Source organism: Marmota flaviventris, chromosome 5, assembly GCF_047511675.1.
Source record: "Marmota flaviventris isolate mMarFla1 chromosome 5, mMarFla1.hap1, whole genome shotgun sequence".
Classification (NCBI taxonomy): Eukaryota; Metazoa; Chordata; class Mammalia; order Rodentia; family Sciuridae; genus Marmota; species Marmota flaviventris.
Genome location: NC_092502.1, coordinates 76,513,812 through 76,531,209, shown reverse-complemented (window position 1 = coordinate 76,531,209; position 17,398 = coordinate 76,513,812). Strand labels below are relative to the sequence as shown.

Sequence of the window (17,398 nt, the reverse complement as noted above, 5' to 3'; positions counted from 1 at the left end):
CTGATTTTTCAGTTAGTGTAGCTCTTTACTTATTTGGATGGACTGGTGACCTCCAAGCTTCTCACATGCCCGCTAGAAACTGTAAGCTGCAGTTTATATTTAAATTGTGTTTTTATGGGCTTTCATAGGGTAAAATTTTTACTTTTGATGTCCATTTTTCTTCTTTTGGGATTGTAGTTTTGGTATTATAGCTAAAAACACTGCTTAGCTTTAGATCCTGAAGATTTCCTCCTATTTTTTTTTTTTAAATCTAAAATTTAGTAGTTTTATGTTTACATTAAATCTACAATCTTTTTTTTAAGTATTGGTGGTTTTGGGGATTGAGTGCAGGTCCTCATACATTACTAGACAAGCAATGTACCACTGAGCTTCTCCCCAGTTCTTTATTTTTTTTATATTATTTTTTTATTTTGAGACAGGTTCTCATGAAGTTGCCCAGGCTGGGTTGCAAACTTGTGAATCTCCTTCTTCAACTTCCCAAATAGCTGAAATTTGGGAAATGGACATGCCAGTAGGTCCATGATTCGTTTGAGTTAATTTTTTACAAGGTGTTAGGTCAAAGTTTCTCTCTCTTTCTCTCTCTCTCTCTCTCCCCTCTCTCTCTCTCTCTCTCTCTCTCTCCCCTCTCTCTCTCTCTCTCTCTTTTTCTCTTTCTTACCAATAAATGTCCAATGGCTCTAGTACTATTTTTTGAATAGGCTAATTCTTCCTCCTTTGAATTGGTTTTAGGCCTTTGTCAAAGATCTGTTGAACATATTTGTGTCGGTCTATTTCTGTATTCTCTGTTCTGTTAACATTGCTTTTTTATTATCTGTCCTTTACCAATATCACACTGTGTTGATTTCTGTAGCTGTATAGCATCTTATTCAGCAGTGTAGACCATATTTTCTTGAATACTATTTCATGCCTTTTCTTTCTCCTTTTTTGGACTCTAATGTAAGAAAAGTTGGATCTTTTGTTATTGTCCCATATATCCCTAAGGTGGTGTTGTTATTTTGCTTCTTTTCTATTTTCTCTATGTTTGGATTTTTTTTTTGGGGGGGGTACTGGTTATTGAAACCAGGGGTGCTTTACCACTGGGCTATATCATTAATCCTTATTATTTTTTTCTTTTGAGACAGTATCTTGCTAAATTGCTGAGGGTCTCACTAAGCTGCTGAGGGTGTCCTTGATTTTGCGATCCTCCTGCCTCACCCTCCTGAGTTGCAAGGATTACAGGTGTGTGCTACTGCACCTGTCTGGATTGATTGAATTCTATTGTACTGTCCTTAAATTCATTGGTTGTGTCTTATTTACTTTACTATGGAGTCTGTCTAATGAGTTTTTTTTTTTTTGTTTTTCATTACTAGGGGTCAAAACCATGGGCTCTTTACCACTGAGCTATACCCCCAGCTCTTTTTACTTTGTGATAGGTCTCACTAAGTTGTGTAGAGCTTCAGTAGGTTGCAGAAGCTAGTTTTGAACTTGAGATCCTCCTGCTTCAGCCTCTCAATTTTTAATACTGTAATACTGTTTCTGGGTATTACAGGCATGTGCCACCATGCCTGGCCATCTAGCAAGCTTTTACATTTCTGTTGTTGCATGGCTTAGTTCTATAATTTCCATCTGGTTATTTTTGCAACTTGTGTTTCTTTGCTTGAACGCCCCCCCCCCCCCCCCCCCGCCCCAATTCATTTTAATAGAATTTGTAATTGATTTTTAAAGCATTTCTCTATTGATGGTTGTTTTAAAATTTTTGTCAGATAATTCTGACATTTAATTCATCTTGGTGTTGGCATTAGTTGACTATCATTTCTCATTCAAGTTATAATTTTTCTTGTTCTTGGAGTAATAGGTGATTTCTGACTGAATGGGATAATTTATTTTGTTAGGAGACTTGGGGTCTATTTCAATCTTTTATTTTCATAACTAGTCACCTTGTTTAGTTTTAGCAGTCAGGTCTTAGTCTGTCTTTTTTTTTTTTGTGGGCTACAAGTCCAAAGACATTTAAATTTTAAAGTCTATTGGTGGAGAAAATGTGTGCTGAGATTTCCTTACTGTGCTCTGTGCCCCTATATTTCTGGGATAGGGAGAAGAGTCTTGGGCCTATGGCTTCCTGGATTGGACCTCTTGCAAAAGTTGGATACTTCTTGCCAGTTCTCTTGCCTGCTCTGGTGTCTCTGGGTAGAAAAGGTGATCAAGTTGCTTGCTATAATTGCTTGCTAATCCCTCCTGCTTGGTCTCTCCAGATTGAAAAGGGGAATCTTAGGTCTTGTGGGAAGGCAGAGGGATTTCCTCTGGCTTTTGCTTTTGGTGAGATTCCCAGTCAAACTCCCTTGCTGCTGGTGGACTCACCTGGGGTTGTTAGAGGAACTCCTATTCTACTCTGAGAAGGAGTAGCCTACATGGGGTATGTGTTAGTCAGCTTTTTGTTGTGGTAACTAAAATACCTGACAAGAACAACTTATAGGAGGAACATTTTATTTTGAGCTCAGAAGTTTAGCCCATGGTCGGCTGGTTGCATTGCTTTGAGCCCAAGGTAAGGTAGAGTATCATGTCTGAAGGGCAGGGATGGATGAAGACTGCTCAACTCATGGTGGCCAGGGAAGCAGAGAAAGAGAGGGGAAGGGGCCACAAGGAAGCTGCACTCTTCCAGGGAATACCCCCAGTGACCCACTTCGTCCAGCCATGGCTCACCTGCCTACAGTTACCATCTAGTTAGCCCTTTTAAACTAGGATGGACTGATTAGCTTATGTCTCTCATAATTTAATCATTGCATTTTTTATTATTCCTGTGTTAACATAGGATCTTTTGGGGGACACCTCATATCCATACCATAGCAGGTTGTCTTCTGTTACCACACTGGTGGTTGGAAAGAACTGAGTTTGGGTGATCTTCCTCTCTCACATGAGGGGGACCCAAGACACCTTGCCTCTGTGTTATTCTACTTATAAGGTTCCAAAGAAGTTTGCCTTATTTCCATATTTCATAGCTCTTCTTTGGTTATTTCTTTTGCTGTTTCTAATGTTCATACTTGTGCTTATTGGGGAAGAGCTGGGCTAAATGGTTTGTGCCATCTTTCTGGAATAGTAGCTGTTTTCCTTTTTGGTTCTATGGCACATAAGCACAAAGGTAAAAAGGTAGGGAGACATTGACTGGAATGGAGTTTGGCTTAGTTGAAGTCTCTTAAGATTTACACTCTTCTAAGATTCCATTAAACATCCTTTAGTCCTAGACTTAAACGTCAGGTGCCAGTCCTCCTAGAGCACTGGAAAGTGGTAAGCCAAGGCTATCCTCCATGCACTCTATATAAAGTACTATTCTGGTATAGAGGGCATTCATATATATATATATATATATATATATATATATATATATATATATTTTTTTTTTTTTTTTTTTTTCCCCCAGTTTGACCTCTTCATTTTTGTTTGGTTCTCTTCAGATTGGGATATCTGGTATGAATTCTCAGGATTTTGTTAACCATTCTTCCTCAGAATGTCTTCTAGACTAGGTGGAATAGTCATGGGCATGTTGTCATGCTGCCTCAAGCCCCAGAATCTTCTGTTTCTTTGCTTTGAAACCATGCTGTGAAACTTAGGTCATCATATTTGGACTCCTTTATTTGCCAATGAGATATTTGAATTGTTGGTTTTTCTTAAACATAATTATTATTATTTATACCAGTTATTGATGGTAAATTCTGAGGGACTGCTTCATGAAACTGATTTTACCCACAGTTCCAATAAAGACTTTTCATCTCTCACCTTTAAGCAATTGACTCTCCAATATGGGTTTTTAGCCTTAATGTTTTACAGATAGGTTTATTTCTAGTTAAAATGAATATATTTTCCTTACAGTAACTCTATATTTTTATTCCTATTAATATTTTCACCATTCTTTAGTATTAATATCTTAAAGTTTTTCTTGGATCATCTCTTTTGTTCCTTAATCCTTTTACCAGATAAAGGCTCTTTCATCTTAATTCACACCGACATTGTCAATTCTGGATCCTCATTTCTCAAGCTGTATTGCTATAACAGCTTCTTAACTTGCCTTCTTATGTCTCATTTTCTTTCTTTTTTTATCTTCAAGCAGTGTTATACCTGGCTGACAGATCAAAATCTATTTCTCTCTTTCCCTTTCTTGAACTATAGCACACCCACAGAAAAGGTACAAATCACACATGCTTAGTTTAATGGATTTTTACACACTGCACATACTTGTATAACTAACACTGGCAAATTAATCTTTTTAAAATGTCTTGTTTATGACTTAATTCCAGGAGTTTGAGCTTTGTGAGTCTCCTGAGCAGAGGAATGGCAGGAGACAGATTGGCACACTGTCTCCCACTGCTTGCCATATAAGTTTGATTTTGGAGACATTTCATTTTTTACTTGACCTCAAATTCACTTTTGTTGCCCCATACTGATTCTACTCCTGAAATATATTTCCCTTATGACTTTTACATTCTAACTCACAGTATTATCTCAGCTTAGCTCAAATCTTGCCATTTCTAGTAAATTTTCTGGACAATTTCAGCTTGCATTATTCTCAACTTTTTGTCTTCAAAAATTCTTTATTTTTTGAATAGGTAATATCAATGCATTTACTTAGAACAAAATTCATATGTTCAAAGGAATATACAATGACAAATTTCCTTCCCATTCTTGTCCCCAGCCTATTTGTTCTTGTAGAAATATTTTATATACTTACAAGCAAAATGAATGTTACTTTTTTCCTCTTTTATACAAAGTTAGCATACTAAGTTCTGTATCTTTCTTTTCTGTCTAGTAATTCTTCAAGATAGTTCCATATCAATTTACCAATATTTCCTTAATTTTTATTAGGACTGAATGATATTAGAAACACATATGGTTGTGAACATTGGGCACTGAACACATTCACAGTCTATGATTGAATTGCACCCCTGGAATTATTGAACTATAATCAAATGCAGCCTGCTTAATGGTGGATATTTAAATATTTCTAGTTTTTTTTAAAATTGCAAACACTGTTACAATGAATAGTTATTTGATTCTATGGGATAATTATTTGGAGCATATCCTTCTATTAAGTTCTTAAGTATGTGTAATAACTATCAGTCTAACAATTATATATATTCTTAATTTATTAAAGAATTTTTAAAAATTTTGTAATTTTTTTATTACTTAAAGAGAGGTACCATATACTAAGTTATCTTATCCACACTCTGACCTTAGGATGGGCTGGAGTGTTTCCCAGATTCTGCCAGATTCTGTTTTCCTTCAGTGCTTTCACAATCTTTCTGAAGTTCTTGATAATGGAAGAAAGTAATTGTTATCCAGATGCATTTAGAAGCAGAGATGATATTTATGCTGAGTTACAGAATAAAATGAATTGTTATCTCAGCTTTAAGTGTTTTTTAAAAAATGAAATAGTTTACCTTTCTTTGCCCTCAAAATATGATCCTATCCTGTTGAAAACATGGAATGAGATCGAATATCTCCACTCAGACTTTGTTGAGTTAGTGTCAGGTAAAATAACAGAAAAATGTTCATTGTAAATTTTTGTGACCCATAAAAGATACAATATGTCAAAAATCAATCCATCTCCCTTCCTCCCTGAACCCCTCCCTCCCTCCCTCCCTCCCTCCTTTCCTTCTATCCTTCCTTCTTTCTTTCCTTCCTTCCTTCCTCCCTTCCTCTGGAATCCTGTGCTTCACATATGGTAAGTAGGCAAGCACTCTACCACAGTGTTATGCCCCCAGCCCCCAAGAATTTTTTAAAAAGCCATTGCATACAGAATTCAAAAACTGGGGGCTGAGGATGTAGCTCAGTGGTAGAGTTCAATCATCAGTACCACAAAAACAAAACAAAACAAAAAGGGAATCATCCTATTTGATATTAAAGTGAATCAGTCAATTGATTTCTAATGATTCAAGTTTCATTTAGTGTCTTGGTTGCTACTTTGTAAACACTAATGAAATGGAATTTTTCACAACTTTAAATTTTTTCTACTTAGCTGATATTTCATAAAACTGGACAGCTTTTAATTGGGAAAAAAATGTAAATTATTCTCTAGTTAGGAAATCCTCATTTTATACCATGTCTTTAGATGAAATCACTGAGGTAAGGGAGAGAAACCCCTTCTAGTTTTTCTGCGTAGCTTAGAGGATATCAGCTGAATTAAGAGAAAATTGACTTTTGGTATGGACGACTTAGAATTAGACATAGAAGGTGTGTTTTTACATTTCTTCTGTCTCTGACAGATTCAATGACTGAAATTCTAGGAAACTGGAGGACAAAATACTTTCTACCATAGTTTTCAGAATTTATAGTGGACGAGGAGGATATTTTGGGAAAGTTTATAATAACTGACCAGTAGGTGATCATTAAGTTATGCTGTATTGATTTTTAAAACAAGTGTTTTTTAAAACAAGTTTTTAAAGTTATAACTATAGTTCATTTTATTAGTCCATTTTCTGTTGCCAGTATTGTAATGCCAGAAAATGGGTGAATTTATAAAGAATTTATAAAGAGGTTAATTTTGATTCAGGGTTCTAAAGGTTCAAAGTCAATAGGCCATATCTGGTAACGGCCTTCTTGTGGTGCAAGGCATCACATGGCAAGAGATAAGGTGTGTGTGTGTATGTGTGTGTGTGTGTGTGTGTGTGTACGCATGTTTTCTGGCTTCTTTCTCTCTTATAAAGCCAACAGGATTCCATCATGGGGCTCCACCCTAATGACCTTAATTGATCCTAATTACCTTTCAAAGTTCCAACATCTAAACATCACAGTCTATTAATTTTCCACTTTTGTGACATCTCACAAAGGTGATTACATTTTAACAAATGAAGTCTTGGGTTCTACCTTAGACAAATCATAGTATTAACATACTAAGGAATTCACCCATTGAAACTACAGTTCAGTTGTTTTTAGTACATTCGCAGAATTGAGCAATCATTATTTCAATCAGTTTTCATTATCACAAAAGGGAGTCCAGTTCCTCTTAGCTGTAACTCTGTATTTCCCCCAAGTTTAACAACCTCAGGCAATCACTAATCTTTCTATCTCTAAATTTACCTTTTTGGAAATTTCTTGTAGAAGAATTATACAATATGTGGTCTTTTGTGTCTGGCTTTCTTCATTTAGCAAAATGTTTTCAAGGTTCATCCATATTGTATCCTGTACCAATATGTCATTCCTTTTCTTTGCCAGATAATATTCTATTATATGAATATGATCATATTTTAATTATCCACTCATCAATGATGAGTATTTGGGTTGTTTTCACTTTGTGGCTATAGAATGATGTTGTTTCATACATTAATGTAAAAGTGTGCATGTAGATATTTTGTTTGTTTTAAAATATGGTACTGGACATAGAACTTGGGGCCTTGTATATGGTAAGCTTTAACACTGAGCTACGTCTCCTGGCCCCATAAACACGTTTTAATTTCACTTGAGTATATACCAATAAGTAGAATTTCTGGATCATATGGCAACACTGTTTTATCATTTGAGGAACTGCCAAATTGTAGTGGCCTTACCAGTTTACATTTTAGTAGTAGAGCATTAACTTCTAATTTCTTAACAGTCTTTCCAACACTCATTTTTATGTCTTTATTGATTATTATAGGTATCGAGTGGTACAAATTACTATCACATTGAAATTTTGATTTGCATTTTTTAATGGCTAATATTATGGAATATTTTTTCATGTGCTTTTTGGGCATTGTATGTTTTCTTTGGTAAAATCAAAGATCTTTTGCTCATTTTAATTGGTTTGTCTTTTTATTATTAATTTATAAGGATTCTCTACATAGTTCAGATAAAGACCCTTTATCAAATATATGATTTGCAAAGATTTTTTGCCCATTCTTTGGATTTTCTTTACTTTCTTGATGTTGTGCTTTGAAGCACAGAAATTTTTAATTTTGATGAAATCTAATTTATGTATATATATTTTGCTGTGCTTATGCTTTTGTTGTATCTAAGAAACCATTGCCTAAGCCAAGGTTACAAAAATTTACACCTATATTTTCTTTTGAGTGTTTTATACTTTTAGCTCTGAAATTTAGATCTGTGGTTCATTTAGAGTTAATTTTTGTGTATGCATCATTCTTTTTTTTTTTTTGCCTGTGGAAATATAGCTGTCCCTGTACCCCTCTGTTGAGGGTACTTTTTGTTCTTATTGAATAGACTCATAGAAAATCATTTTCCCTTAAGTGTGAAGATTTATCTGGGCCCACTACTCCATTGATCTCTATGTCTGGCCATATGTTTATATTTATTATCTTGAGTACCGAAGCTTCTTAGAAAGTTTTGAAATCAGAAAAAGTAAGTCTTGCAACTTTATTCTTTTTTCTGGGACGTTTTTGATAATTATTCTGTTTCCCTTATTATCATATGTATTTTGTGTTGTCTTGTCTATCTTGCAGAAATACTGGCTGAGATGTCAATATAAATTATGTCAAGTTTGTAGTTTTAGTTAGGAAGGCTTGCTTTCTTAACAATATTAACTTAAATTTTTTTTTTTTTGAACATTAGTTTATTTGGGTCTTCGAAATTTTCTCTCAACAATGTTTTCTGGTTTTATAGTTTTAAGAGTATAAGTTTTGGGGCTTGGGTTGTGGCTCAGAGTTAGAGCGCTCACCTAGCATGTGTGAGGCACTGGGTTTGATCCTCAGCGCCACATATAGTAAAATCAAGACATCGTGTCCACCTATATCTAAAAGATTTTTTAAAAAAGAGTATAGGTTTTACATTTAAAAATATTTATTTCTAGGGGCTGGGGCTGTGGCTCAGTAGTAGCACACTTACCTGGCATGTATGAGGCACTGGGTTCGATTCTTAGCACCACATAAAAATGAATAAGTAAAGATCTATCATCAACTAAAAATAAAAAAAATTTCTAAATTTTGTTATGCAGTTGTAAATAGTATTTTTTTAATTTTATTTTTGACTTGTCATTGGTATACAGAAATATAAGTGATTTTTGATGTTTATCTTATATCTTATACAAAATTCATTTATTAGTTTTCTTTTTTGTTTTAGTTGTAGATGGACACAGTACCTTTATTTTGTTTATTTATTTTTATGTGGTGCTGAGGATTAAACCCGGTACCTCACATGTCCTAGGCAAGCACTCTACTGCCCAGCCACAACCCCAGCCCTCTTTTAATTTTTGTTTAGTTGTAGGTGGACACAATATATTTGTTTTATCTATCTATTTATCTGTCTGTCTATCTATCTATCTATCTGTCTATCTATTTTTTTTAATGCAGTGCTAAGGATTGAACCCAGTGCCTCAGGCATGCAAGGCAAGCACCCTACCACTGAGCCACAAACCCAGCCCTTATTTATTAGTTCTACTACTTTTTTGTTGCATTCCTTAAGGTTTTCTGTATATAATATGATGTCATCTGCAAATAAAATAGTTTTACTTCTTCCTTTCTAATCCAAATTTTAAACTTTGTATTTATGTAATGTACAGAGTCTCCAGTATGATACTGAATGGATATCAGTAATAGAGTGGACATCCTTTTCTGACATTTGGGAGAAAGCATTCAGTTGTTGTGATTTTTCTTTTATTTTTTAATCCCTAAGAGGAATGGGCCATAGCTTTGCTTTGAAGACTGTTTTCCTTGATTTAAGATTTTTTTATTTTTTTTATTTTTACTTACACAGATATGTGCTGATTAGAAGGCTCACTTGTGCAGTGTGGAGGATAAGCAGTGCCTTACAAAAATGGGGTTTGGGAGTGACCTGAAGAACTCACATGAAGCTGTGTTAAAATTACAAGACTGGGAATTACGATTGCTGGAAACAGTGAAGAAATTTATGGCTCTGAGGATAAAAAGTGATAAAGAATATGCATCTTCTTTACAGAACCTTTGTAATCAAGTTGATAAGGAAAGTACTGTCCAAATGAATTATGTCAGCAATGTGTCCAAGGTAAGAATAATAATTTTATCACTTGTTATTTATAGCCTCACAGTTGTCCTTAAAGCACATAGATCATATTATTGAATAAGCATATCCAAGTCTGCCTGTAGTGTTCTAAGTTTTCTCTGAGTACTATTTTAGCTGCATCCAGGAAATTTTACATGCTTATTTGAATTTTCCTTCCTGTTCAGAACATGTCTTAATGTTTTTTGACTCACATTCTTTCAAAGTCTTTTATTTAATTTACAAATATTTGTTTTTTTCCAGATACCTTTTTGTTATTCATTTTGAATTTAGTACCACTGTTTTTCTAAGAGCTTATTTTTAATAGCTTGAATGCTTTTAAATTTGTGAATATTTGCCTTTGATCAAGAATATGACCTGTCTTGGTAAATATTTCATGCACCTTTCTTAAGAATATGTATTCTGTGTTGTTGGTTGTAGTGTTCCATAGATAGCAGTAGGTCAAGATGGTTTATAGGGGTGTTCAGTTCTTTTAGTTCTGTTTCACTCAGTGTTTTCAAGAGAAACAGAACCAATGGGACGTATATTTACATAGATGCGTAACAAGGTATTTATTATGGAAATAAAGAAGCCCCACAGGCTGGAGAATCAGGACAGCTGGTGATGTTGGAAGGTCTGTGAATCAGGGGAGCTGGTAACACTCAATCTTAGGCCAAAGACCTGAAAACCTGGGAAGGCATTGGCATTAATCCCAGAGTAGAAAGGTCCCATAACCTGGAGTTCAGATGTCAAGGGCAGAGGCAAATATATGTCTCATCTCCAGAAGAGTAGTGAACTTGCCTTTCCTTGTCCTTTTTGTTCTAGTTCACTCCCTATGAATTCTCTTCCTCACTTTGGTAGGGACTGATTTTTATTCAGTTGACTGATTGAAATGCTAATCTCTTCCAGAGACACCCTCCCAGACCCAGATAATGCTTTACCAGCTATTTCAGCATCCTTTGTTGACCCAAATGGACATAAAATTAACTGTCCCAGTTTCTTTACTCAGTTTTGACCATCTGTTCCACCAATTATTGAGAGGGGTGAATTTTGAAATTTCTGATTATAATTATATGAATTTGTTTCTACTTGCAGTTTAATCAGTTTTACTTTTATTTTGAATATGTTTAATTTTGTGCTTAAGTTTAAAATTATGACTTCTTGAGAAATCAGTTTGTTTATTAGGTGAAAAATGTTTAGGATTTTAATGTTTTCCTTGTCAACTGATTTTCTTTATTAGTGTGAAATTAACTTGATTTCTGGTAATATTCTTTGCTGTAAAATCTACTCTGATATTATTATAATAACTTCAGCTTTCTTTTGATTAATATTTACATGGTATGTATTTTCATCACGTTTGGTTGCTATAGAGTAGATTCTTGTATGTAGCATACACTTGTCTTACTTTGTTCCTTAATATGAAAAATCACTGTCATTTAATTATTGTGTTTAGACTGTTTTCATGTAAATTGGTTATTGATATGATTAGGTTGAAATTTATCATTTTTACCATTTATTTTCTCTTGGTTCTATCTGCTCTTTCTTTCCTCTTATTTTCCTTTTTCTCCCCTTCTTGTGGATTTTTAAAAAAATATTTTAAATTTAAAAGTAAATTTATTTTTAACTTAAAAAAACCCCACAAAAATTATACTTTAAATTTAGGGTTATCATGTGATAATTTTGATACATTTATACTTTGCATTGTTTAAATCAGGTTAAAAATATCTCCTCAAACATTTATTTCCTTATAGTTATAAACACTTGAAGTTCTTTCTTCTAGTTTTTAAAAAATCTACAGTACATTATTGTTATCCATAGTCACTCAATAGTGCAGTAGCACACCAGAAATCTTAATCCTGTCTAGCTGATCCACCTTTTTCCATTTCTCCCCCCCTTACTCTCTACCCAGTCTCTACTTCTACTCTCAGCTTTTCTGATTTCACATACAAGTGAGCTCATACAGTACTGGTGCCTGGGTTTTTTTCACTTAACATAATGATCTCCAGTTCTATCCATGTTGTCACAAATGACAAGATTTCATCCTTTTAATGGCTGAATAGTATTCCATTGTATATATGTACCACATTTTCTTTATCCATTCATTAGTTTATGGACACTTAAGTTGTTCCCAATTTTTGGCTATTGTGAATAGTGCTGCAGAGAACATGGTAGTGCAGGTATCTCTTCAACATACTAATTTCGTTTCCTTTGGATATATGCCCAGTGGAGGAATTGCTGGATTGTATGCTAGTTCAGTTTTTAACTTTTTGAGGAACCTATATGCTGTTTTCTGTAATGTTTATACTAATTTACTTTTTCACTACAGTGTGCAGTGTTTCTTTTTATCCACATCCTTACCAGCACTTCTTTTGTCTTTTTGACAATGGCCATTCTGACTGGGGTTAGGTGATATTGTAGTTTTGATTTGTGTTTCCCTAATGATCAATGATGTTGAGCATTTTTTTCATACACTTAATGTCTATTACTCATTTTTAAGCCAGGGTTTTGTTTTGTTGTTGTTGAGATTTTTGAGTTCCTGACATATTCTGGAGATTAATCCTGTGTCAGATGTATAGTTTACAGGTTTTTTTTATTCCATTCTGTAGACTGTGTCTTTACTCTGTTTATTGTTTCCTCTTCTATGCAGAAGTTTTTAGGTTTGATATAACCTCAATTGTCAATTTTTGATTTTGTTTTCTATGCTTTAGAGTCTTGTCTAAAAAATCCTTGCCCTTTCAATGTCCTGAAGCATTTCTCTAATGTTTTCTTCTAGTAGTTTCCTACTATCGCACCTTACATTTAAGTCTTCAATCCATTTTGAGATGCTTTTTCTAACCAGTGAATGATAGGGTCTAGTTTCATTCTCCTTCATGTGGCTGTCCAATTGCTTTAGCACCATTTGTTGAAGAGACTGTCCTTTCTCTACTATGTGTTCTTAAAATCTTTGTTGAGAATCAGTGGGCTCTCCATGTGTGGGTTTATTTCTAGGGTCTCTATCTTCTTCCATTTGTCTGTGTCTATTTTTATGTGAAGACCATGCTGTTTTAATTACTACAGCTTTCAAGTATATTTTGATGTCAGGGTGTGTGATGCCTCCTTTTTGTTCTTTTTGCTCATGACTGCTTTGTCTGTTTGGATCTTTTGTAGTTATATACAGATTTTAGATTTTTTTTTCAAGTTTTATAAAGAACATCATTGATATTTTGATGGGGATTGCATTGAATCTGTATTTTAAAAATTATTTTTATCTCCTTTGTTATATTGTTACCTCTAACTTTTTCATTCATGGTTTCTTTAGCATTTATGGTACATATCTCTAACTTACTGAAAAATCTGTTTTGTAATATGTAGAACCTCAACTATGATAATAATATTTTTACATCAGTATTATTTCCATTTCTCTTTACCTGTCTTTTGTGCTCTTATTCTCATACCTTTCAATATTATAAACCCCACAATATAGTATTGTTATTGCTTTTAATAGTTGATTACCTTTTGAATAATTTAAATAAAAACATAAGTCTTTATATTTATTTACTTAGTTACCATTTGTGATCCTTTTCATTTCTTTGTGTATATCCAGGTTTTTTTTTTCCTGGTATCATTTTGTTTTTGCATGAAGGAATTTCTTTAACATTTATTATAGTGTAGGCCTGCTGGTAATGGATTTTTTTCAGGTTTTGAACTTGTAAAAATATGTTGTTTTTGTTTTTGAGAACAATTTTAACTGTGTATAGAAATCTAGTTTTTTTTTCAATATTTTAAAGATGTTGCTATATTGTCATCTTGCATTATTTCTGGAAAATTTGCATCTAATCTTTTCCCTCTCTAGCTCTGCTTATGATTTTTTTCATTGTTAGTGCTTTTAAGCAATTCATGTGTAACTTCATGTTTCTTTATGCTTTTTGTGCTGTGGATTTGACTTTCTTGGACTTGAGGCTTATAGTTTTTATTGACTTCAGAAAAATTTCAGGTATTATTAACAATTTTTGTTTTATTCTTTATTTTCCTCTTGGGGAACTCCAATTACATGTACATTTGGCTATTTAAAGTTGCCCCAAAGTTTGCTGATGCTGTGTTATTTATTTTTCTGTATTCTCTTAGCATTCCATTGTATTTAGTTTTATTATTCTCTCATTCCCTTGACTAATTTTGTTTTTATTCAGTGTCTTATTTGTTGTTAATTCTACCTCGTGTATTTTTCATGTCAAACATTTTGCGTCTTTGGTTTCCTTTCATAACCTTATGCATGAGGTGAACTTTGTCTCTTTCTGACTCCTCCTCTTAAAGCAGAGTCACTGTCTCCCACGTCTTCTCTTCTGCTTGCATCATTTCTTGTTTTACCAACATTTAAATTTAAATTCTATCAATGGACCAGTCATTCATTTTCTTGTATTTGCCAAAACTTACCTCTTTCTTTTGCCCCATGTCTGTTTTGTAAGGTGGAGGAATTGGAGAGATCAAGTAGAATCAAGTAGTTGAGCCATTTTTTGGTTAAAGATGAGTGAGTCAACCAATAGTATAGCATAGAGGATACAGTGACAAACCCACATAAATACAATTATCTCATACTAGACAAAGGTGCCGAAAACATTTTTGGAGAAAAGATAGCCCTTCAACAAATAGTGCTGGGAAAACTGGACATCCATATGCAGCAAAATGAAATTAAGCCCCTATCTCTCACCATGCACAAAACTCAAAGTGGATTAAGGACCTAGGAATTAAACCAGAGACCTTGCACCTAATAGCAGAAGAAGTAGGCCCAAATCTTCATCATGTCGGATTAGGTCCCCACTTCCTTAATGAAGACTCCTAATATACAAGAATTAAAACCAGGAATTAATAAATGGGATGGATTCAAACTGAAAAGCTTCTTCTCAACAAAAGAAACAATCATGAGGTGAAAAGAGAGCCTACAGAATGGGAGCAAATTTTTACCACAGGCACATCAGATAAAGCATTAACCTTTAGGTTCTATAAAGAACTCAAAAAACTTAACACCAAAAAACCCCAAATAACCAATCAATAAATGGGCTAAGAAACTGAACAGATACTTCTCAGAAGATGATATACAATCGATCAACAAATATATGAAAAATTTTGAACATCTCTAGCAATTCGAAAAATGCAAATCAAAACTACTCTAAGATTTCATCTCATTCCAGTCAGAATGGCAGTTATTAAGCATACAAACAACAATAAGTGTTGGCGAGGATGTGGGGGAAAAGGCATACTCATACATTGCTGGTGGAACTGCAAATTGGTGCAACCAGTTGAGAAAGTAGTATAGAGATTTCTTGGAAAACTTGGAATGGAACCACCATTTGACCCAGCTATCCCACTTCCTGGTTTGTACCCAAAGGACTTAAAAGTGGCATACTTTAGTGACACAGCCACATCAATGTTTATAGTAGCACAATTCACAATAGCTAAATTGTGGAATCAACCTAGATGCTCTTCAACAGATGAATGGATAAAGAAACTGTGGTATATATACACAATGGAATATTACTCAATATTAAAAGAGAATAAAGTCATGGCATTTGCAAATAAATGGATGGAGTTGGAGAATATCATGCTAAGTGAAGTAAGCCAATCCCGAAAAACCAAAGGCCAAATGTTCTCTCTGATAAGTGAATGCTGATCCATAATAGGGTATGGGAAGGTGAGAATGGGAGGAATGGAGCAATTTTATAGGGAAAAGGGGAGAGAGAGGAAGGTGGGGAGAGCTTGTGGGTAGAAAGATGGTGAAATGAGATGAACATCATTACCCTAGGTACATGGTGTGACTCTAGTTTGAATACAACCAGAGAAATTAAAAATTGTGCTGCATATGTGTGCTATGAATTGAAATACATTTTGCTGTCATGAAGAACAAATTAGAACAAATAAATAAATTAATTTAAAAAAAGATGAGCAAGTTATAAATATCTCCTCTAATTAGATTTTGAATCTTTTTTTTTATATCTTCCACGTTCTTACTCAATATGTTTATTATATCCTCTAGTTTCTTGACTTTATGGGATGTATTCATAGTAATTATTTTATTGTTCTCATTTTCCTTCATCTGTATTAATTCTGGATCAGTTTTGATTGATTATGTTTTCTCCTTATTTTGAGTTGCATTTTCTGCATCTGTGTGCCTGATAATCTTTGATTTTGATGCAAGTCAGGCATTATGAATTTTACTTTGTAAGGTACTGGGTTCCTAGAGTTTTATGGGATGTAGTTAAGTTACTTGGAGACAGTTTACTCTTCTTGGTTCTTGCTTTTATCAAGAGATAGGTATAATGTCAGTTTATCTACTGCCTCTGCTGAAGCAAGATCATATTTAGTACTCAGAAAGACGCCCTTTACATTGAACTCTGGTTCTTGGGACCTGGTATGATTCTTGACCCCATGTCAAGACTTTTCTCTATAATCCTTTTGGGTGGTATTTCCTAGGTGTTGAGTAGTTTGCTCATACCTTTGAACTTGGTAGTTACCTAAATAATCAAGGGGAAGTCTTTGCAAATCTCCTGAATTTTCTCTTCGTGTACCTTATGCCTCTGTTAAAAAAACTCTGTCCTTGTCCCTTTCTCCAGAGCTTTGACTTAAGTCAAAGCTGTGTTCTGAACTTAAGTCTCCTCAACACATGAGTTCTACTTGACTCTTCCTTCCTATGGGTGGCCTCATCATTTTCTCCGTTCTGTGAACTGCAATAATCTTATGGCACAGATCATTTGTTTATAGTCTCTCAGAATCATAGTCTTTCATTTATTGATATCTGGTGGTTTGTTTTGTTTTGTTTTTGTCATCAATATTGGGGCTTGAACCCAGGGCTTCATACATGCTAGGCAAGTACTCTACTACTGAGATACATCTGGAGTCCTTTTTATTTTTATTTGAGACAGGTAAAGTTGCCTAAGCTCGCTTTGAACTTGCGGTCTTTCTGTCTCAGCCTCACAAATTGCTGGAGTTGTAGGTGTGTGCTACCACATTCTGTGTTCCAGGGTCTTGAGTGCTTTCATTTTTATATTTTTGTTCAGTTGTTAATTTTAGGCAGGAGAATAAATTGGTTCCTGTTTCTCTATTGTGACCGGAAGTGGAAGTCTTACAACTTATGATTTTCTTGTCATTATTTAAAAAAATTAAAACTTCCATAGAGTTTCAAGAATAAAACAAAAACTATGTCCTTCAATTGATTCATTAGTTATTAACATTTTATCATTTTTGTTCTCTTAACAATGTAAATATATATTAGAATTTTTTCATATAAATATATATGTAGTATTTTTTGGACCATTTATGAATTAGTTGAAAATGTCATGGGTCTTTATTTCTAAATACCTGTGCATGTATTTTCAAAGAATGTATCAACTATATAATGATCAAATTATTGCAATTTAGCATTGTCACATATTATTAAAAACACATCCCATATCCTACTTTTGTCATCTATATCACTAATATCTTTTTGGCAACACTTTTTCATCATGATCCAGTG

General features: G+C 34.0%; 1 protein-coding gene across 5 annotated transcripts in view; it reads left to right on the top strand.

The window, feature by feature from the left end:
- Fer (FER tyrosine kinase) overlaps window positions 1–17,398 on the top strand; it is a 438,465-nt gene that overhangs the window by 31,344 nt on the left and 389,723 nt on the right. For all 5 annotated transcript variants that reach the window (XM_071612350.1, XM_071612351.1, XM_071612352.1 and 2 more), the window contains one exon: window positions 9,652–9,918. In XM_071612350.1, the coding sequence (XP_071468451.1) occupies window positions 9,712–9,918 (207 nt within the window). In that variant the 5' untranslated portion in view covers window positions 9,652–9,711. The remainder of the gene's footprint in view (window positions 1–9,651; window positions 9,919–17,398) is intronic.